The sequence below is a fragment of the Hipposideros armiger genome, unplaced genomic scaffold, assembly GCF_001890085.2.
Source record: "Hipposideros armiger isolate ML-2016 unplaced genomic scaffold, ASM189008v1 scaffold_136, whole genome shotgun sequence".
Lineage (NCBI taxonomy): Eukaryota > Metazoa > Chordata > Mammalia > Chiroptera > Hipposideridae > Hipposideros > Hipposideros armiger.
In genome coordinates, this window is record NW_017731486.1 from 2,791,235 (window position 1) to 2,812,059 (window position 20,825).

Below are 20,825 nucleotides of genomic sequence, written 5' to 3' on the forward strand. Positions count from 1 at the left end.
AACAAAAGAAACCATCAATAAAACAAAAAGGAAGCCTACTGAATGGGAGAAGATATTTGCCAATGATATATCTGATAAGGGGTTAATATCCAAAATATATAAAACGGGGCCAGCTGAGTGGCGCATTGGTTAAGAGCTGGCTTGGGATGCTAGAGGGCCCCATTTCGGATCCCACATATGAGGGCCAGTGAAACTGCCCTCTACAGCTAAGATGCTGAACAACAGCTCAAGTTGGAGCTGGGCTGCCGTGAGTCGCCAGCGACGGCTTAGGCTGCAGCCCCTGCTGCAGTGGGCTGCCGTGGGTTACCGTGTGTAGCCAGCAACCAGCGTGAGCAGCCAGCAGCCACAGTGAGCGGCCGTCCAGAAGCCGGTGACTGATCTGCCTCGCCCGGGAAGAACACAATGATGGTGCCAACTTTGGCCAGTGAAGCAACGTCCTCCACAACTAGACTGAAGAACAAAAGGACAGCAATTTGTCTATTCCCCTCCCTCCAAATTCCCCAGCGCTGTTCCAATGCCCCAATAAAAATCTTTAAAAAAATACAAAAAACAAAAACCAAAATATATAAAATGCTCATGAAACTCAACACCAAAAAAACAAACAACCTAATTAAAAAATGGGCAGAGGATATGAAGAGACATTTTTCTAAAGAGGACATACAGATGGTCAACAGGCATATGAAAAAATGTTCAACCTCACTAAGCATTAGGGAAATGCAAATAAAAACCACAATGAGATGCCAGCTTACCCTGGTCAGAATGGCTATCATCAATAAGTCAAAAAACAACAAATGCTGGTGAGGTTATGGGGAAAAGGGAACCCTGGTGCACTGTTGGTGGGACTGCAGACTGGTGTATCCACTATGGAAATCAGTATGCAGGTATCTCAAAAAACTGGAAATGGAACTACCTTATGACCCAGCAATTCCACTCTTAGATATTTATCCAGAAAAACCCAAGACATTAATCCGAAAAAATATATGCACCCCTATGTTCATTGCGGCGCTATTCACAATATCCAAGACTTGGAAACAACCGAAATGCCCATCGGTAGATAACTGGATTAAGAAACTATGGTACATTTACACAATGGAGTATTACTCAGCTATAAAGAAGAAGGAAATAGTACCATTTGCAATGATATGAATGGAACTAGAGCACATTGTGCGAAGTGAAATAAGTCAGTCAGAGAAAGACAAATACCATATGATCTCACTTATACGTGGATTCTAAAAAACTGAATAAATGAGAAATGTAAACAGAAATAGTCTCAGAGACACAGAGGAAAAACCGAGGGTTGCTAATTGGGACGGGGTGGGGATGAAGGAGAAGGGGAAGGGATGAGACAATACAAACTGGTAACTACAATATGGCCTCAGTGGTAGAAAAGACAGTCTGGGGAATATAATCAATAATGTTCTAAATATTTTTTAGGGGGCCAGATGGACTCATGTCTTTTTAGGGAGACCACTTCATAGTCGGTGTAGAGACCTGACCACCGCACTGTATTTCTGAAGCTGATGTTGAATAATATTGTCTGTCAACTACAATTATATATATATATGGTCATGGGATGTGGAGTAGAGTGTGGGAATGGAGGCAATGGAATTGTAATAGATAAGTATGACATCAGGGGTGGGAGGGCAGTAGATAGGGGAGGGGGTTTGTTACTTTGTGCTGGGTGAAAAGGATAACTATTGCATTGTTCTGTACACCTGAAACTAATAATAAAATTTAAAAAAAAGTAAATGCTCTAAATTATGAGCACTGGGATCGAATCGAGAGTGTCCATGTGAACCACCCTATTAAAATCTGGTGCAGAGAACTGTCAGGCGCAGATACCTGTTTGACATATTTGAAAACTGCCCTAGGAAGTGTGCAAGGTGGTCTAGAAAATGATCTGGAGTCATACTCGAGTGCCCTCAGTGTCCCTATGAGGTGGTCCTTCGTGCCCCTAAGGGTTAAAGACAGGAGACAAGTACCAGCACAATCTGAAGTTTATCCAAAGTGGCCTACTAGTAGATTGAAATTTCTTTGAAGTCTGTTGTTTGATCTTTTTAAATAAGCAGACAAATGTTTCATTTTACTCCATGATATATTGGATTTTAATAAAAATAATGTTTTAAGATTTATCATGAAGGAAAGTGGTATTTTCTTCTTGAAGGCCTAGACCCAATATGACAAGCATATGGGATGGGAAAGTAGCTAGACAAGCACTACAGTTCCACTAAGGAGTGACTGACCTCTCTCTTCCCATTTTGCTTAGAACAACCTTCCCAAAAAGAGAAGCGTCATTTGATTAGGAGTATATGGTAGCTAAGCTAGAAAAGCCATGACTTGAGAACGAATCAGATATTAAAAGCCAAATCCAAGATCCTGTCATTTAAAAACAATGACAATTCTAAAAGTAGTATGTATGTGTGTGGGGTGGGAAGAAGGTTTACGTAATTTTAACATGCTAGAATTTTACAAGCTAGTCTTTTAAAAAGCTTTGGGCCTCCCCCTCAGCCTGCTGGAGACACTGATGAACAAGTGTAGACACTGATATTGTCAAAAGGGCAAATAAAAAGAAATACTTCTATTGAAAGTACTGCTTTTTCTCCTTTCACTTGCCGGTCCTGACTGTCCCTTGATTCTTTTACAAGGTCAGTAAAGTATTTAAAATAAGAATTCTTTCTTCAAAAAGGAGATTTGTTTATTATAAATATAGTCTTGATATTTTCTTGATCTGCTGCCTTCTCAACATCCTGCTGTGTTAAGATAATGAAGACAATTCTCACTTCTTTTCCATTCTGATTAAATACACAGTGTGATTAAGAAATACAGTGAATGTTTAAATTAAAGAAAAAAATTATTACAGTAAAAGACACATTGCCATTGATCCTCCTCAAAATATTCCCCCTTGTTTTGAACACACTTATCCCATTATTCTTGCTACTTTCTGAAGCAGTTCTGGAAGTCTTTCATGAGTCTTCAGTTGTGCTTTCGTGGCAGCCTCGATGTCCTGAATCAATTCAAAATGTTTACCTTTCATGGTCATTTTGACTTTGGGGAAGAGCCAGAAGTTGCATGATTTCAGATCCAGTGAATAAGGTGGATGAGGACATACCATAATGTTTTTAGACAGAAATTGCCATACCAGAAGCCATGTGTGACATGGAGCCTTTCCACTGTGATCACAAAATATGGTGAATGCTGCTGCCAAGTGCCATCCAACCGAAAGGCAGGGATCTTCAATACAGGAAGCAGTGTTTCGAACCTTAGTAACAGTGTGTGACAAGTTTCAACTTGTTTGGTGCAGTCAGTCAGGTGTGAGCTATGGTTGAAAGAAGGTATGTTTTAAAGTGTGCTTAAATCATCCTCCATTATGACAACGCTCCATGTCACACATTGCTTCTGGTATGGAAATTTTTGTCAAGTAAAAACATTATGTGTGTCCTCATCTGCTTTATTCACTGATCTGGCACTGTGTGACTTCTGGCTCTTCCCCAAAGTCAAAATGATTCAGGACATTGAGACAGCCACGAAAGTGCAACTAAAGACACTCACAAAAGAGGACGTCCAGAACTGCTTCAGAAAGTGGCAAGAATGATGCATAAGTGTGTTCGAAGTGAGGGGGTGTATTTTGAGAAAGATTAATGGTAATGTGTCTTTTACTGTCATAAATTTTAAAAATTTAAACATTCATCATATTGTTTGATCACACCTTGTATATTGGATCATACCCATAAGTACTTTAAAAATATTCTCACAAATACTACTTTATAGTATTCTAAAAATACTTATTTGCAAGAGAGACTAGTTTAAAGTCAACCAAAAAAGTGTCACACAGCAATGCAACATGGCCCTTTGCCTACAAACTCTGAATGGAATTCACTGGTCTCAAAAATATACAGCAATTAGAATTAATCTTGATACTTCACATTCTGAATTTTAGTAACACTTTTCTAAAGCAAGTAAAGGGAAGATATTATAATAAAAATATCACAATTGCAACAGTATTCAAATGAATAGCTACTACATGTCTAGTCTCATGCTGGCCATTGGGATAAAGAGAAAGACAGTGAAACAGATATTGTCACTCAGTTTTGATAAATATTTTAAAAATATCTAGGTCTTTTCCATGCTTACTAATATCAAAAATGAATTAATTTATTATAAAATTGAAATACATTTCTTTATAGAAAAGGCAAGAATAATTTAATTCATCAATACAAAATCATGCAAAGACCTTAGACAATTTTTTAAATTACAGGCACTTCCTTTTTTACCAGTATTTTGCATCTTTTACTGAAATCTTGGTTTATTTTGAGCTCAAAACTAGTTTCAGCCTTCTTTTTGGACATGCACAATGCACCAGATTAATAACAAAATTAAAAGGTTGATTTCCTAAGATATAAAATTGTAATTTATGCTTTTCAAGCCAGAAAGCCCTATGCCTTAAGCAAATGAATGGAAGTTAAATACATTGTTTTATTTTCCTTTATTATAGAGTTGATAGAGAAAACACAAAAGAATATTGAAAAATTAAATTGTTCTTATATTGAAAACCTTTTACATAGAAATCCTAAAGTTTATGTAGCAAAAATGGAGAACAATACTATTGCAGTGCAGTATACATCTTTGAAAATATATTATTTCTGAAACCAAATGCTTGACATTTGACTCAGTATTCCTTCCAAAAATGACAAGAATAAAGGAACAGAATCTCCCATGGCAGTCCTGTACACTCTCACCATTTTCTTGTAACTATACTGTTTTATAGATGAAACTGCCATAGCAAAATGACAAATATAACACATAAAAGAACAAAAAAGGGCAATAAATCACCAGTGACACTACAGCCCATTAAAATGCATTCAGCTGGTGTTGCAGGAAGAATAAAAATTTCTCCTCACTTTACATTCTTTGTAGTTGAAAAAGAAATTTAGAATCCCCAAACAACACTTATGAGAAATTCCAACCAAATTTTCCTCATACTAACTTTCTATAATGGCCTCCATGGCCAAAATATATAGCAGTGTTACTTACTCCTGTTCACTATTTAATAAGAAATGCCCAGGATAGGGTATATGCATTGTTAACCTTCCATCTACAAATGATATTGCATTTGAAAACACCAGGATACCTAGTCAAAAAATGGTAGTTCTAACTCAGCCACTATTTCCAATAAATTAATTATCAGCTTAAATGAAGAGTTTGGCCATTATTACTTACAAGGAAGCCTAAAGGAGGGATTTTCTTCCTTTAATATTACCCAAAGTTCTTCTCAAAAGGTCTTGAAGCTCTTGACAATGAAAATAACTCAGGTATCATTATAGATATTACATTCTAGAGTACAACTGAATTTATGACAACTTACTTCATTACGCACTTATCATTATTACAAATTGTTCAAGATATTGGTAAATCCATTCAAGTGGAGTATTTATTGAACCATTTATGTTAATCTTAACAAACATGATAAATGCAAGTTCTTTGAGAGCAAAGAGCACATGTTACACTTCTCGAATTCTTCTCTCTTAACACAGAGCTAATCACACATCAAGCTCTTCAAGTTCAGGATGACAGAGTGAACTCTTTCCTCCTAAAGCAGGGACAATGAATACCCTTGGAGCAGTGCAGAACATAACTCCCTACATCTAGGTATTTCAAAGATTGAAAGGTTGTAACTTATTTCTATCAGAACTGAACTGTATGCACTTCCTAAAAGTGTTCCCTGGGAGGATAACTAGGTGACACTTGGTTCCGCTGCACTTCCTGGAGTCCCACTACTCCTGCTTGACAGCAGTCACAGTTGGGAGCTCCTCTGTGTTATTAAAAAAAAAGTGGTGTGGAAATTAGTTCATACCTTTAAGGCAATTTTATCTTTTTACAAATGAATTCATTCCATTGGAAAATTATAGCTTGTCTCTGAGTGCCTTTCAAGTGCCAAGGGCTGAGTGGCAGGTTGTGGAAAGTATAAAGATATATAAAGCATGGCCCCTGTAGCAGTAGCTAAAAATATTTCTATACATATTTCATGGGAGACACAATTAACAATCCCTAATACAACACTTTATAAGTCTAATGACTAAACTCTTTGAAAGGGCAAAATATAACTGTCTGCAGCTAAAGGTGGTGATATTTTATCTCAGTGCCCATAGATTCAAACAATATTGCTGAGTTTTATTATCCTTTATGTTCTTTGTCAGTTTTGATTCATATGTGTACCCCAGTAAATAGCTCTCAAAATAAATGACGTGGATATTTCAGGCAAGAGGTTGAATGAAACCATTCCATCTCTAAGGCACTCAAAGTGTTCCTTTGATATGTTTGAAACTGTCCCTTAAATCCCTTATCACATGCTCTTCCATGTTGATTGTAGATCATGAGTATCCCAGGGCCTGTACTTAGACTGTATTAATTTCCTGGCATTTAGCTCTTCTGTTCATATCCACTCACTTTGTTCTTTTTCTCTGGGCTGGTGGATGATTTTCCATTTCTTAGAGTTTACCTACTTCAGTCTTTTGGCCTCTTTCGTCTCTCCTCCAATGTTTCCAGTATGGTTGGAGTATATAGTGCAAACTGGAACCTCCCTGCCCTTCTTGAAAACATCTCAATTGCTTCCCCTGCTCCTAGGATCAGGACCAATGTCGTTAACATTGGCCTCTGTCGGCCTGCACCACCTGACTGCTCATTGTACATTCTTTTAGCCACGATGGCCTTTTTGCAGTTCTTCATTCTTGGGCATGCTACTTCCCACCACAGAACCACTACGTTTGCTGTTCCTGCCACTGACTAAGCTAAAGTTCAGGGAACGAACCCACCATCTTCAAACTGTGCCCAGTTGTCTGAGCTACTCACTGTGGCTAAGATCTGATTTCAGTTACGTCTTCACCTTACAAATGGAGAACCTTGGGTCCACAGAAGGACAGACGCCACCTATCTGCATTTAGCCCTGTCACAGCTCATTGCTTATCGTCCCATGGACCTACTGGCTGGGTCTGACAGCTGAAGGAAAAGAAGTGGACAGACACAGTCTGAGAGTGGGAGTACAACACAGATAATGTTGGTAGGAGTGGGTGGGCCACTCTCTAAAACATTAAAATTAAAATTAAACCTTTCTTATGGTTCTTGCCAAAAGAAATGACTGCTTAAAATTGTGCTTTTGTAAATAGGTTGAAAAATCATAGGTCTGTTTTATTTGCAATGGAAGACCTACTAATTTAAAAAACATACACTATAAAGAAGAGACATATTTTACAAATGAGTAATATAAAATCAGTCAAAAGCAGGCAAAATAACCAATTTGAAAAGTTTATTGCCTTTATTCAAAATTCACTCATGGCAGTGATGAAAGCTATAAAATAGCTAGAAATAAATTTAATAAGAAAGATCATCAACTGTTCATCATTTGGTAAATAATTTTGAATACCCTCTGGGTGCCTAAGGGACTACACTGGGATGAAGACAGACAGACAAAGCCCTGCTCTGACCACATTCTAGCAGAGGGACACAAAGTCATCAGGGAACTTCAAAAAGCAGCAAAGTGATAGGCTAGATGGTGCCTGGGGGGCCTCCAGGTCCACTTCACTTCAGGTATGTGGTCTAGGGAGACATTGGGGGAAATGACATTCACACTAAATCCTGACTGTTGAGAAGGAGCTGGTAATAGGAAGATTAGGGGTAGGAGATTTCAGTTAGAGGGAACAGCAGTGCAAACAGTTGGCTCATGATTCAGCTTGGTGTTTTGGAGAAACAGAAAGAAGATCAACACTGAGAGTGAGGGTGTGATATGAGATGAGGACTAAGTGCAAGACTGGGGCCAGATGGTGGAGACCCTTTATGCTGTGATATGAAGTTTGGAATTTATTCCAATGCAGTAGGAAGCTATTTGGGGGCTTTAAGAAGAGGAATGATGGAACCAGACTTCAATTTCAAAAAAGTCAGTCCAGCTGCTATGTGGTGAATGAAGAGGGAGCCATGCCAGTAAGTCAGAGACCAGTTCAAATGTTTCTGCAGTGGTCTATGCTGGGGTGGTGGCTGTGAGAGAGGAGATGCCATTGAGCCTGGGATATATTTTGGAGGGATACTTGACAAGACAGGCTTATATAAAAAAGTCTAAATTTGTATTAGAAGTTTTATGACAAGATATGAATAAATAAAAAAATTATCATATTTTCCACAGTTACAATAATGTAAAAATTTAGTAAGATTCCAATGAGAATCTCAGGGGTATTTTTATTTTGGGGATTTGAATGCGTAGTGTACACCAATCAAGAAGGCCACCTTCTTGATGGCTGGAATATATCAGAACACAGCAGGTAAAGATTTCTGACCTCAGGGGCTTATATTCTAGGACGGGGGAGAAAGACAGTAGCAAACACAAAATGTAAGCACAGAAGGTGAGAGTGCTATAAAGAAGATAAAGTAGCAGCATGAGGGGATAGGCTGTGGGGAAGGGATGGGCGGTGTCATGGCAGGTTGCATTGTTAAAAGGGTGAGTACTCAAGGCAGATTTCAGTGAGAAGGTAGATTTGAGCAAAGGAGGTGAGGAAGTCAGTCAAGTGGATACCTGGGGAAGACTATTCCCAAGCAAGGGAAAAGTGGGAGCAAAAGCTCGAAGGTGGGACAGTGGCTGATACGTCTGAACAACAGGGAGATCAGGGTGACTGGTGTGGAATGAGGCAGAAGGAGAGGGAGAGGAAAAGAATTAAAAAGGTAAGAAGGGACCCATTATATAAGGGCTTTGGAGGCAATTGTAAGAAGTGATAAGTAGACATGGACACATAAATATGAGGGATTTTTGACAGAGAACTAGGAGAGAACTCTAATTTTAATATATAATAAAATATGATAAAAGTCAGTATAATCAAAGATTATGATAATAGCGTGTAGAAAGAGACAAAAAGGACCATAATGGAATCTATATGTGAGAACTTATATATGACAATATGGCATTTCAATTCTGTGAGAAACTAATTGTTTATTTAATAATGAGAGCCAGCCTAACTGGTTGTTCATCTGGAAAAAAGCTAGACCTCTCCCCTGGCAACACTCTACACCATATCAGTGGAATTTCTAGATAAATTCAAGAGCTAAAATTCAGGGTGATGGCTGAATAATCTAAGAGATGTGAAGACCTTCTCAAGTAAAACAAAAACATTGAAGAAACAGAAGAAAATAGGAACATATTTGATTATCTAAAAGTGAAAGCTTCTTTATGCCAAAGAACAAAATAAGCACAGTCAAAAGAGTAGTGATTGACAGGAATATGTATGAACAGATACAGAAAAAAAAATGCAAGTAGCTAATACATATAGGCAATGCCATTCAATTTCAGGAAAAGTCATTCAAATACTGTTGCACCCATCATAGCGGACACATTAGGTAGTAAACATCCAGTGCTGGTGGAGCTGTGGGGAAAGGGCACTTAGCAGACATTGGTGGGAGGGTGATAGGCTATAATTTGGGAGAAATGTAATCTGGTCAGCTCTATAAATATATAAAAAACTTGCCTTTTCATCCATATTTGGGAATCATTTAGAAATAAAAGTTATAACAGAAAGAACACATATGGAAGACTGTTTATTTTAGTTTATTGGTTTTGTTAGTAGGAAAAAAACTGGTAAGAATTGGAATTTTCATAAACAAGAGATTGGGTAAATAGATCATAATATATCCATACTGTACAGAAGAACAACATTCAACTATTCAAAAGAATGCCTTAGATTGATATGTATTGACTTGAAGGGGAATTCAAGACATATTAAGTGGAAAATGCAAGTTGCATAGTTAAGTATATAGATGCAGTGAAAAAACTGTGTATGGATATGTTTGCATACTTTTACATTCACAGAGAGAAAGGTGTGGAAAGCTTAAAATCTGGTTGAGGCTAGTATAGACACAGGGCGAACTTTTCCAGTATTATCTAAGATATTCCTAGAGCCTAGCACAACATCTAACATAGAGCAGGCACCTAGGACATATGTGGTCAACCAACCAATGAGGAAATGAAAGTTTGCATTCTTCCCATAATTAAAAAAATATGATAAGGTAGGAAAGCAATAATATCTAACATTTATCGAGGGTTTACTAAGCACTTCATTTGTTCATTTAATCCTGACAATAACTTTATGAGGGTAAACTATAATTTCCATTTCATAGATGAGCAAACAGATACAGAGATGCGAAAAAACTTGCCCCAAGTCACTCAGCTGGCAAGTGGCACGGCTGGGATTTGAACCTGAGCCCATGCGCCTACCTACTACACTACCCACAACTATTCTAGACTGAAGTTGCTGCCCAGCCCAGATGCTTGTGTTAAAAGTAGCTCCTGAGGCTTTCCCATGAAACCCCACAGAGCAATGTTTGAGAACCAATGGACCAGTCACTTTAGAGGATTTCCACTTCTGATGGTCTGTCTATATGATATGGTAACTGATTAATAAGCATTTGTGAAATGAAGGATTTGAGCTTCTTGCCTTCACTAATATTACCCCCCTCGTGCCCCACAACTAATCACCAAATTTAGATACTAATTTAGTTTCCTCACCTAGGGCTAAACATCCATAAATGGGACATATATTGGATCTAGCAATCTGCTTCATCTTTGTAAAGATGAGAAGATAAACTTGAGCTATGGAAAGACAGTGTTAGGGCTTCAGGATGTACTTAGATTTGGTATTTGATATAGACCCATTAGTCATTGAGAGTCCCAGAAATCAACATGGGCTATTGGTGATGGACTTCAATTGTTTCTTGTTCTTAAGGAAAAGATGTCCTTCTCTGTGATCCAATGGCTCCGATCACCAGAGGCATAAGGAAGGCCTAAGGTGCCAAGCCTGGGAAAGGACTGCTCACCCAGGAAGAGAAGGCAGTGACAGAAGGGGAGGCCTGGCCAAATCATCTTAGGGCTCAGGGCTGAGAGAGTAGCTGGGGTAGAGGTGAAGGGCATAAGCAGGAGACATTCACTGGTCGACAGAAAACCTCAGGTGGGTATGCAGAGACAAAACATATACCTCTAGCAGAATTAATCTGCTTGTTTCTGCCATTTCTACAGTAATGGCTGGAAGTTCGGAAACAGGAGCCAAGAACGCAGGTGACAGGATTTTTCTCAGAACTGGGGATCAGCATGATATGTACTGGAGGGGAAGGTGGTAGGAGCCAAAGGGGGTTAGTGAGTTAGTGAGAACACACCTGAAAGGGCTGTGTAGGGTGTCAGGGCTGAGTGGGCCTGGAGGGTCCAGGAGGAGAGAGGAAACACTGAGGTTGAAAAGGGGGTTGTTCAAATAGACACTGAGGTCAATAAATCCCAGGGCCAAGTCACAAAGCCTGGAATAAAAATGTATGTCCCTGATTTGACTGAATATCAGACGTCTGGGCCCTATAGAGGGTGAGTATCATCCCTTTCTGTTTCTTTTCCCAACTAAAAAATACAATATGTCTCGCAGGTGGCTGTTTTGAGGAGTCTATGAAATAATTCATGTGGAAATCTCTAGCACGTTATCTAGAACATGGAAGATTCTCTGTAAATACTGTAGTTGCTTTTCTTTTTCAGTGGGTATCTAGTTCAGTGATTTCCATGTTTTATACTTTACACTGAAAAAACTCTATATTTGCTTTAAGAGCCACATTAAGGAGAAAAGGTAATTCCTTGGGATTTATTTCATGATAGCTTTGCCTATATACTGACAAAGACCCTCCGTGACCAAACTCTAGCCAGGCCCTTGTGAGCCCTTCTGACACAAAAGAACATTTGTGTCCTGATGACAATTCCCAGAAGCTATCCTCACTTCATTTTTCAAATATCATCAATCCAGTAAGTCACTGTTCTTCACATGGGAAGGAATGAAAAGCGACAAATTTTCTCTCTAGGACCAAACTTTACCCAGGCTTCTCTGAGCCCTTTCTTAGCTAGGCCTCAACCTTGGCCTATCAAGACTTGAACAGTAAACATAGTTTCTAACAGCTCAGTGTCACATCCCTAGGTAACCCTAGTCTCCCTTAAAGTGCCTGCCTGATAAAACTCTAGGCTGCCCAAAGAATTGATTGTTTGTTCCCCATCTCCCAGCCTCTGTGGGACACAAGGGCCTAACTTAGATAAATACCTAGTTAGCAAACCAGATGGATTTCACATGCACTAACACACTCTTCCAGATTTCATAACTTTTCACTTCCCTGATTCTATGGAGTCCCAGCTTGTCTCCCTTCCTTCATTCTCCTATTAAAATGCCCAGTCACCTTCATAGAAATCGGAATAGAGCTCAGCTCCATCAACTACTGTCATCAGTTACTGAATAAAATCTCTTTTCACTGCTTTAACTAACGTGCGGCTGTGTTCATCTTTAACAATACAGGCATACGCTACATGTATTTTTATCAAAACTTGAAACTTTATGTGTGAATAATTGGTGGCTAGCTCTCCATTTTTTAAAGTTCTAATTATATCTAGGCAAGTAATTTTACATGCTCTGATATATCTGATTTGTACTTGAATCCCAGAGGTCACTGTGTTTATAAATATTGTAGGATACAGATCTTATCATATTAGATGTTTGGGTTAACCAAAATGGATGATAAAGTTTATTTAAGGGAATCATTCTCCATAGTACTACAGAGCTAGCTATGTAATTAAATCATAAATAGAAATTAATATAAAATAAATAGCTTAGACATATTTGTAAGTTAACTAGAAAATCTTGAGGAATTTCTAGCATGTACAGCTTTTAATATTCTTCCCAAAGTAGCTCTATATTATAGACAATCACAAAATAAAAGAAATGAAGTAGAAACCAAAAGCATTTCCAGTTTCTAGAATTTTCTCTGTGTGTACTCTTTAGAATAGGATTTTTGAGGTAGACAGGACTTTTATTCCAATTATATATCTGTTCCCTTTCATAATCTCCTAAAACTAGTAGTTTAGTAAAGCCGTTAAAAAACAAAACAAAACAAAACAAAACAAAAAACTGTGGTTATAACACATTAGTGGGGACTGAATAAATTTAGTGGGTTGCAACAAGAATTTTTTTTAAAATGAACAAGAATAAGATGAAATGAAATAGAAAAAATACGAGTGTATCTTATTCAGTGAGCAGCGTTGGAAGCAGGGAGCCTAAATTTTTGCTACAGTTAAGTGTGTGTGTGTGTGTGTGTGTGTGTGTGTGTGTGTGTGTGTGTGTGTTAGATGATGATGTATTATTACTTTGACTGAGGACAAAATAATTAAGAAACACTCCCCAGTACAATAACAGGACTGCTTATCAAACATACTAGCATTCTGCAGTCTGAGCTGCATTCATTCAATGAATTAAATCAGCCAATATTTATGAACACTTTTTGTTGTATCTGGCACAGTCCCTGTGCTGAGGTCACATGACCAGCGTGCTTGTTCTCTTTGGTGTCAGAAAAGAGAGGGAGGTTCCATCTATACCAAAGCAAACCTAACCAGCATGTATCACATTCCAGGATAAAAGGAACTACAGACGAGACTCACTGTCTTGTCAAAGTTTCCTAGCATAAGTATAGCCTCAAATAGCGTTTGTAGGAGCAGGAGGTCAGCACAATTAAAATGAACAAAAAACAGTGCTGAAGGGATTTCAAAATATATCCCTCATGTATCTCCTGTTTGCTTCTGGAAGGGAGTGTGTTGATCTCGTAAACAAAACTACAACTTTTCAATGGGTCACAAGTGTGAAATATTCAGAGGTGTTCCACTGATCATTCCTAAGTTGCTCAACACCATGAGAAAAGTTTTGAAATATATGTCCTTTTTTCCCATTAATTACAAAACTTGTCTTTTCTTAACTGCTAAATGACAAGTATGATAGTAATTTTTTACTCATTAGAGCACGTATACATGTAGGTTTTGATATTACTAATGCAAATAAGCCTGTTGCCAAGAGTCTGGGCAACCACAAAATGAAACTCTTTATAAGAGAACATCTATACTTGGCACACAGAAGGTGCTCAATAAATGTCAAATCAGTGATTGAATGAATTAAGTGTCAAGCTTGCAGACTACATCTATTAAAAAAAAAGACAATGTTACTGCTATCAAAGTTGATGGCTGATGCAAATGGAAAACGCAAAAGAAATATTACTTGAATTTGAATTTATCTGGGTAAGACCAGATAAAAACCAGCAGTGAATACTGGAAAAAGAACGAGAGCAGTTTTTTTTACTGGTTTTTGAGGTTTTCTCTAACACTCCATCATTTTAATCTCTAATAAACCAAGGTAAATGATGGAGGTTGTCTGCAGCCCTTAAAAGAATGGTGGCCATATACCTCAGCTGTGTATGCATCCTTCACAGACCAGTTCCAAAATAACGACACACACTGAGTCTGTAAGCCTTGTGAAAGAGGCTGATTAATGAGCATCTTCTTGATCTTACAAGTTTCAGAAAGAAAGCTGTATTCAGAAATTTCACTTACTTCATATTTCATAAACAACAAACTTACTTTGAAGTTAGCAGATTATAGGTAAAGCCTGAGAAAGGGGTTACTTAACTATATTTCCCATAAGTACTCATTTTACGATAGTGTGGCCAACTCATTGTTAATGATTGGCTGGCAAGACTGGTGCCAGCTCAGCTATAATGAGGTTCAGACTTGTTGAAGGATCCCAGATTACCTTCAAGATTGACACCTAACCCTATACAGAGTGCCATGGGCACTCTATAGGTTTTAAAGAGGAGGACCTATGTAAGAAAGACAATCCATTAAGTATTTCTGTTAGGAAGAACACTTCAGAAGTTCAGGATAAGAAAGAATCTGTAACAAGCAGAACTTTAATCAGTAAAAGAAATATGCTTAAAAGAAACTTGAAAGCAAGGGAAGCAGAACTGTTAATATACGTTTATAGCTTGTAGGCCTGAAACAGAGGACTGAAAACATGTAGAGAATTCCAGTGGAGAAAGAAATGAAATTATCCTACATTTCTTTACCTTATAAAAATCAGTCTATAATTTTCCTGAGTCTCACTTGCATTATTTTCCAAAATAATAAGTTCAAAGAACAACCTAAACATTTATCAATTTTTACTGTGAGTTGAGCTGTACTTTTCTTTCTTAAATGTCATACAAAGTTTCATACATAAAACACAATTAGTTGCTGGAGTAGAAATTATACGGAAAGTAGTTGTGTGTTTCTTATTCACCTTTAATCATGCCCATACTACATGCAACAAGCTATGGCACTGATGATCCTTTGGAAACCAGAATTTGAGTCCTGCCCTTTCAACTGTTAGAAATCTTGACCATGGCTTGCTTTGTTTACAGGATAAAGTCTTTCTTCCGGGGTTTTCTGACCACTCACCTTTGACCTGGAGTAATTTACTGGACTCTTTTCCTATATGGCTTATACAGATGTTCATATACCTTTCGAGGCAGTAGGCATGGACAAGCAGACTTGTCTAGGTATAAAGAAGCACACACTTCAACTCCATGACTCTAAGTCATTTAGATTTTTTTTTAAAACTTCCCTAAATTATTCAATGCACTTATCTTGTAGATGTACCACTGGTTTATGTAAGTACTTTGCTTTGAAACAAGGATCTGTAAGGAATGCCATTAGCTGTGCTCAAGTTGTATGTACACGAGAGGCTGTGTGAACAGCGTTATCCCAAACAGCTTTGAGTGGTGTCAATTCATTACACTGGCAGACAAGATTGTGTATTGCTAAAGGTCTGTGCAAACTAGACCCTATAAGGTGGAAATTAAACCTTTCTCACCCTCAAATTGCAAGACCTTTTTAGTTTAATTTGGATTCCTGGGAACACATCTTTATGTACTTTGTTTGAAATCATGTTTATTGTCATTGCTATTGCAAGTCCAGCAAATTTCATTTCTATATCACATTAGGCTAGAAAGGAACATACCATCAAACACACAATGGAAACATGCAGCGGAGTTGTGTTTAATGCATGGATATAAGTGTGCACAGAGAAGGGGCCAAGCACATCACTTCATTTAACGCGGGCACAGGTCTGTACTAAGAGTCTGAAACATTGTAAACAAGCTTTAAGCAAAGGAGGAAATGTAGAGGGGAAACAAAGCTGAGAAAAATGAACAGGAAATGGGCAAGATGACTCATCTATACTTGAACATCTGACCTGTCAGTTGGTCGTCGCCTGCGGCAGGGGCGATGCGAATGTAAGGTGTTGTAAGCTGAGTCACGATTATCGCAGCTATGGCAAAGGAAGATTCCCAGGTCAGCATGCATGAGGGAAGAAAAAGCCAGACTGAAGCTAGGCTAGCAAGGAGAATCTCGATCAGTATATCACATTGTCTCAACTTTGTTCCAACAACAACAAAAAGAGAAGAAGAAAAAAACGAAAAACCCATAGCAAGGTGTTGAATTTTCTGAATTGTTTTCCCTTAAACAAGCTTTAGTCAGGCAGTTGGATTTCTAACTATGACACAGTTGTAAGCTTTGGCTGAGATTTTTGGAAAGATCAGCTAAAAAAAAAAAAGTAAAAAAAAAGTCCTAAAAAGGGATCTAGGCTGAACAGTGTTTCCAACTGCTTTTGAGTGTGATGTATAAAGATGCATTATTAATTCTGATCATCCAAACTTTAGGCTTTTACAATTTATTAGGTTATTTAAAATTCTGCTGCTTAAGTCACAATATTTCCTCTTCTTGCTAAAATCACCTTTGTGAAGAATATTATCTTTTTTCACTAAAAACATTCTTATGTAGAGAAACCTCTCTGATAACTACATTTCATATAGAGCATTTCCATTTAGGAATCTCACTTTGTCACATTAAGGGAGTGAAAAAAATGAATATCAAAGGATCGTTTAAAAAAATAATAATAAAGCTAATCGCCTTTGCTGTAGTTGTCATGGTTAACATGTGACCAAAGAAATGATTTAGATTCTTGAAGTGGACCAGGCGGATTTCTTGGTTTGTCTACACAGCTCAGCAGTTGTGTTTAAATGGTTCACATTTATGACACACAGATATTGGGGGGAAAAAAGAAAATTAAAATATCAGTTCTAACATGATGCAGCTAGAAAACGATGCAAAGAAAAAATACTGAAAAATTAAGGACAGGCTTTCATGAAATATTACTAATTTACATGGAACAGCCTGAGTGCTATTAGAAATGTGGCAGCAAGTAAGGAAAATTGATCATCCACCATCTGCAGACAATTAAACCCAAAACTGCTGCTGCATAATATTTTGAAATATCCCTCTGCACTGTTCAAACAGTGCTGCTCCTTGTAACTAAAAAACTCAACAACTGGGCTTAAAAGTGGCATAATTGTCTTTCAAAAATTATTAATGAAACTTTCTAGTCTTGCTAAGTGAGATGAATAAAACTAACGGTTTGGTCAGAGAATGGAGAACTCCCAGGGTATTACAGGGATACTCTTCTTGATATGACATAGTGTGCAATTTTGCATACTGATATAATAAATTGTGAACAGTGAAATGTTATTTCTCAGACTCATTAGAAACTTGGTACCAATTCCAAGTTCATACATATAACATTTGCTTGCTCCTAGACTACTGTTGTTCGGCCAACATTCCTGTGTGGTTTTTCATTACTTACAGGAAAATCGTACCTACTCTACTTTTGAGAAAAATTATATTGTCTTATACAAAACAGAACTATCAAACACTGAAAAAAATAAACAATATAAACAAAAAGATACTTGAAAATAGCTATGTTGGGCAGCCATGTATTCACAACTAGAAAGGAAAGTTAACTGAAATCTGATGTTCAAAACTCGCATGAACAAAAGTACATTGGGAAGATATTAGGAAGGATTTTTATATGATCTCTACATTCTGCCTTGTAAAATATTCATTTGTGACTATTACTTTTACTTACAAGGAAAAAACTTGATTATGTTACAAATTACATATAATACAGGTCAGCGGGCCCTCCACCTGCTTTTGCAAATAAAGTTTTATTAGAACACAGTCATGCTTATTTGTGTCCACACTGCTGATGGCTGCTCTTGCACAGCACTGGCAGAGCTGAGTAGATGTGAAACAGACCATTTGGCTCACAGAGCCCAAAATATTTATCATGTGCCCTTTACATAAAATATTGCTTCCCTCTATCTTAAAATATCTGTAAGAATGCATTAAAGAGAACATCGCTAAATTTACTAAAATGAAGTCAGAAATTCCAATCTTATGCTTTTAAGAAACTTCTGGTGCCAATAAATTTAGGGTCTCCTTTAGGCATAAAGGTACACATGAAAGAGTAAAAAATGCATCCAGTATATCAGACTTCCAAAGTGCCATTTCAGTTATATGTGGTGGGATCTTCTAGAATTTGATGAACCAATATTTTCCAAACTGTGTTTTACATGACTCTAGGGTTCCTTGAAAAATGATTCTGGGTCAAATTAATTTGGGAGACATAGGGCTGAACAAAATTAAACACGTTTCTTATCCTTAGGAACTTCTCAGGGGCCCTAACGTACTCATGGTGTACATTATGAAGACTATCGCAGATGAAGAAAAGAAAATATTGTCTCTATAAAATGCTGAATGACAAATATATATTGCATTTATGTTTCTATGTCTAAATCCATAGCTCAATGCTAGCAGATTAGCATGTGTGAGTGGTTTTACTATATAATTTGTTTTCTCCTGCATTGAATATGAGTGAGTAATTAGAAGGAATCTTAATTAGCTTTACATCTCAACAGATATTCTTTTCAGTTCTTTTGTCAGTGTACTTTCATTCTGTAGCATTGTGGCCTAGAAAGGATGATATTTCTTTCAACAAAACAGTGAACAGGAAAATAGTCTAGAGAAACTTCTCAAAAAGCCTAGTGATTAAAAAAAGAAACATTCAAATTTCTGAATATAGTTAGAAAGTGTATCAGAACAATGGAAATCCTTCAAAGTTTCCTGAAGGTCTTCTAGCAAAGCATATGCACATTTCAGTACAAATGCACATTAAATGAAATATTAAACTTAAAAACAGAGAAGCATTTTTGCATAGAAAATTTACCTTAAAATATGACCTTAGACTAATATTTAAGGTTGTTTAAGGATTATAGTCTGACTATGATAATACCTTTGGAGAGAATTTAGCATATGTTCTTATGCAGTTTTATTTTGATTTCTAGCTATACTGCTGTTAGCCAAATCTTAGCAAGGAAAGGAACAAGTTAACACTATACCCCGACCCAATACACTAAAAACAACATACAATCAAACAAAAATCCCTAAAACTATTATGAACTCAAAACCCTCAAAATTTTAAAGGTAATATATTTGTGTATCTTTACTTGGAAGTCTCACAGATTACACTATGCTTAACATTTAAAATAAATGTATAACAAGAAAACTCCCAAATGACTACATTGTCAAGGGAAAACAAGGACCATGTTATGGAAAAGATTATTTTATGGAAAATTGATGCAAAGTATACAGTTAAAACTGTTATATCAATTAGAATGAATATACCTTGTTTAATACAAGACATCTAATTTACTAACAAACGGATTTTGATTTTTACATGTATCCTGTCAGTTTAGAACTGATCATCAATGAAGTCTTCTAACACTAGCATAAAAAGTATTTCAATTCTACCAGTTACCATGAGGCAGCCATAAGTTATATAAGAGTTAAAGAAAACAAAAACACATACACTAATTTCTAAGACACAGCTGGATCAAGTGGTCTTGAAAAGAATCCAAATATAAAAATGTGAATGTGATTAAAAATCAAAATTAAAATTAGGATTCTAAAAAAATAACTCAAAGCTACTATTTACTCCACTGTATAGATAAAAAAAGAATCTTATATTTGGGAGGACAACATCCAAACATCATATATATTCTGTCATTGTATGGTGTTTTTATTATTTAACTCAATAGATAGAATATTCTCTAATGAATTTGCCCATAGTGAATAATCAAAATACAGTAACATATACCTATGAGGAATCTAGGTGTATAAAATTAAAGGAGGATACATAAAAATATAGGCAACCTCCCATATGTATAAAGATATGTAATAACATACCTTAGGTTTATTTCCTGTGTTTACTTTTTATGAGGCTTTATATTTGAGATGATTAGTGTCAAAATACACCGTTGGAATATGATTAAAATAATCACAACATTAAATTTATAAATAGTATGAAATATACCTTTAAGAGACATACCTGTACTTGAAATTACAAATTAGTTCCTTGTGAAGAAATATCCTCCTCCATACTTTTTCTACAAATATGCTTGTCAATAATTGTTTCATGAGCACATTGAAATCTTTATAAATTTAAAACACTGCTTAGGAAAGTAATTCAGTACGTGAAAATTCAATGAAGACACCACGCTGTCAGCAACATGTGGCAAAAAACCAGTCAGGATGTTTGAACTCTTTTAAATTTCAAACATCTTCATTATATGATACCAACAAAATTATTAGAACTGCCTATTTCTGTTTTGACTAAGTAGTCAAGACGGAATTGCTTCCTACACTGCAAAAATAATTTTTAATACGAATAAGGAAAAATGATGTTTTTACAAAGGTGGTGAAACATTAAACTGCTGTAAAGGGAGGTTGCAGAATCTGTACGTGTAGAAATTAATAAAAATAAATAGCACCAAATAGTGCAGTTTTGCCTGGAAGGAGAATATCTCCCAAGGTTTCCTCCTATATGATTTTATGAATAGAAAGGACAATGTTATGTAATGAATATTAAAATTTGTTTCCCTTTTTCCCTGAACAGGTTGTTTGGACAGAGTTTGTGGCTGTGTAAATGTTTGCAAATGACTCAGAAAATATGAATGGGGAATATTTAGTTAGTAAGGTCATCTAATTGCTTAATCATCCTTTGGTGAATTGAAAACCAAATTACAATATT

The 20,825-nt window shown here is 36.7% G+C and overlaps 1 protein-coding gene across 5 annotated transcripts in view; it reads right to left on the reverse strand.

Moving 5' to 3' along the window:
* Nucleotides 1-20,825, reverse strand: part of PTPRM (protein tyrosine phosphatase receptor type M) — a 672,175-nt gene that overhangs the window by 297,265 nt on the left and 354,085 nt on the right. For 2 of the 5 annotated variants that reach the window (XM_019649949.1, XM_019649946.1), the window contains exon 13: nucleotides 16,095-16,169. The exons of the other annotated variants lie outside the window; for them this stretch is intronic. In XM_019649949.1, the coding sequence (XP_019505494.1) occupies nucleotides 16,095-16,169 (75 nt within the window). The remainder of the gene's footprint in view (nucleotides 1-16,094; nucleotides 16,170-20,825) is intronic. 5 annotated transcript variants of the gene reach the window in all.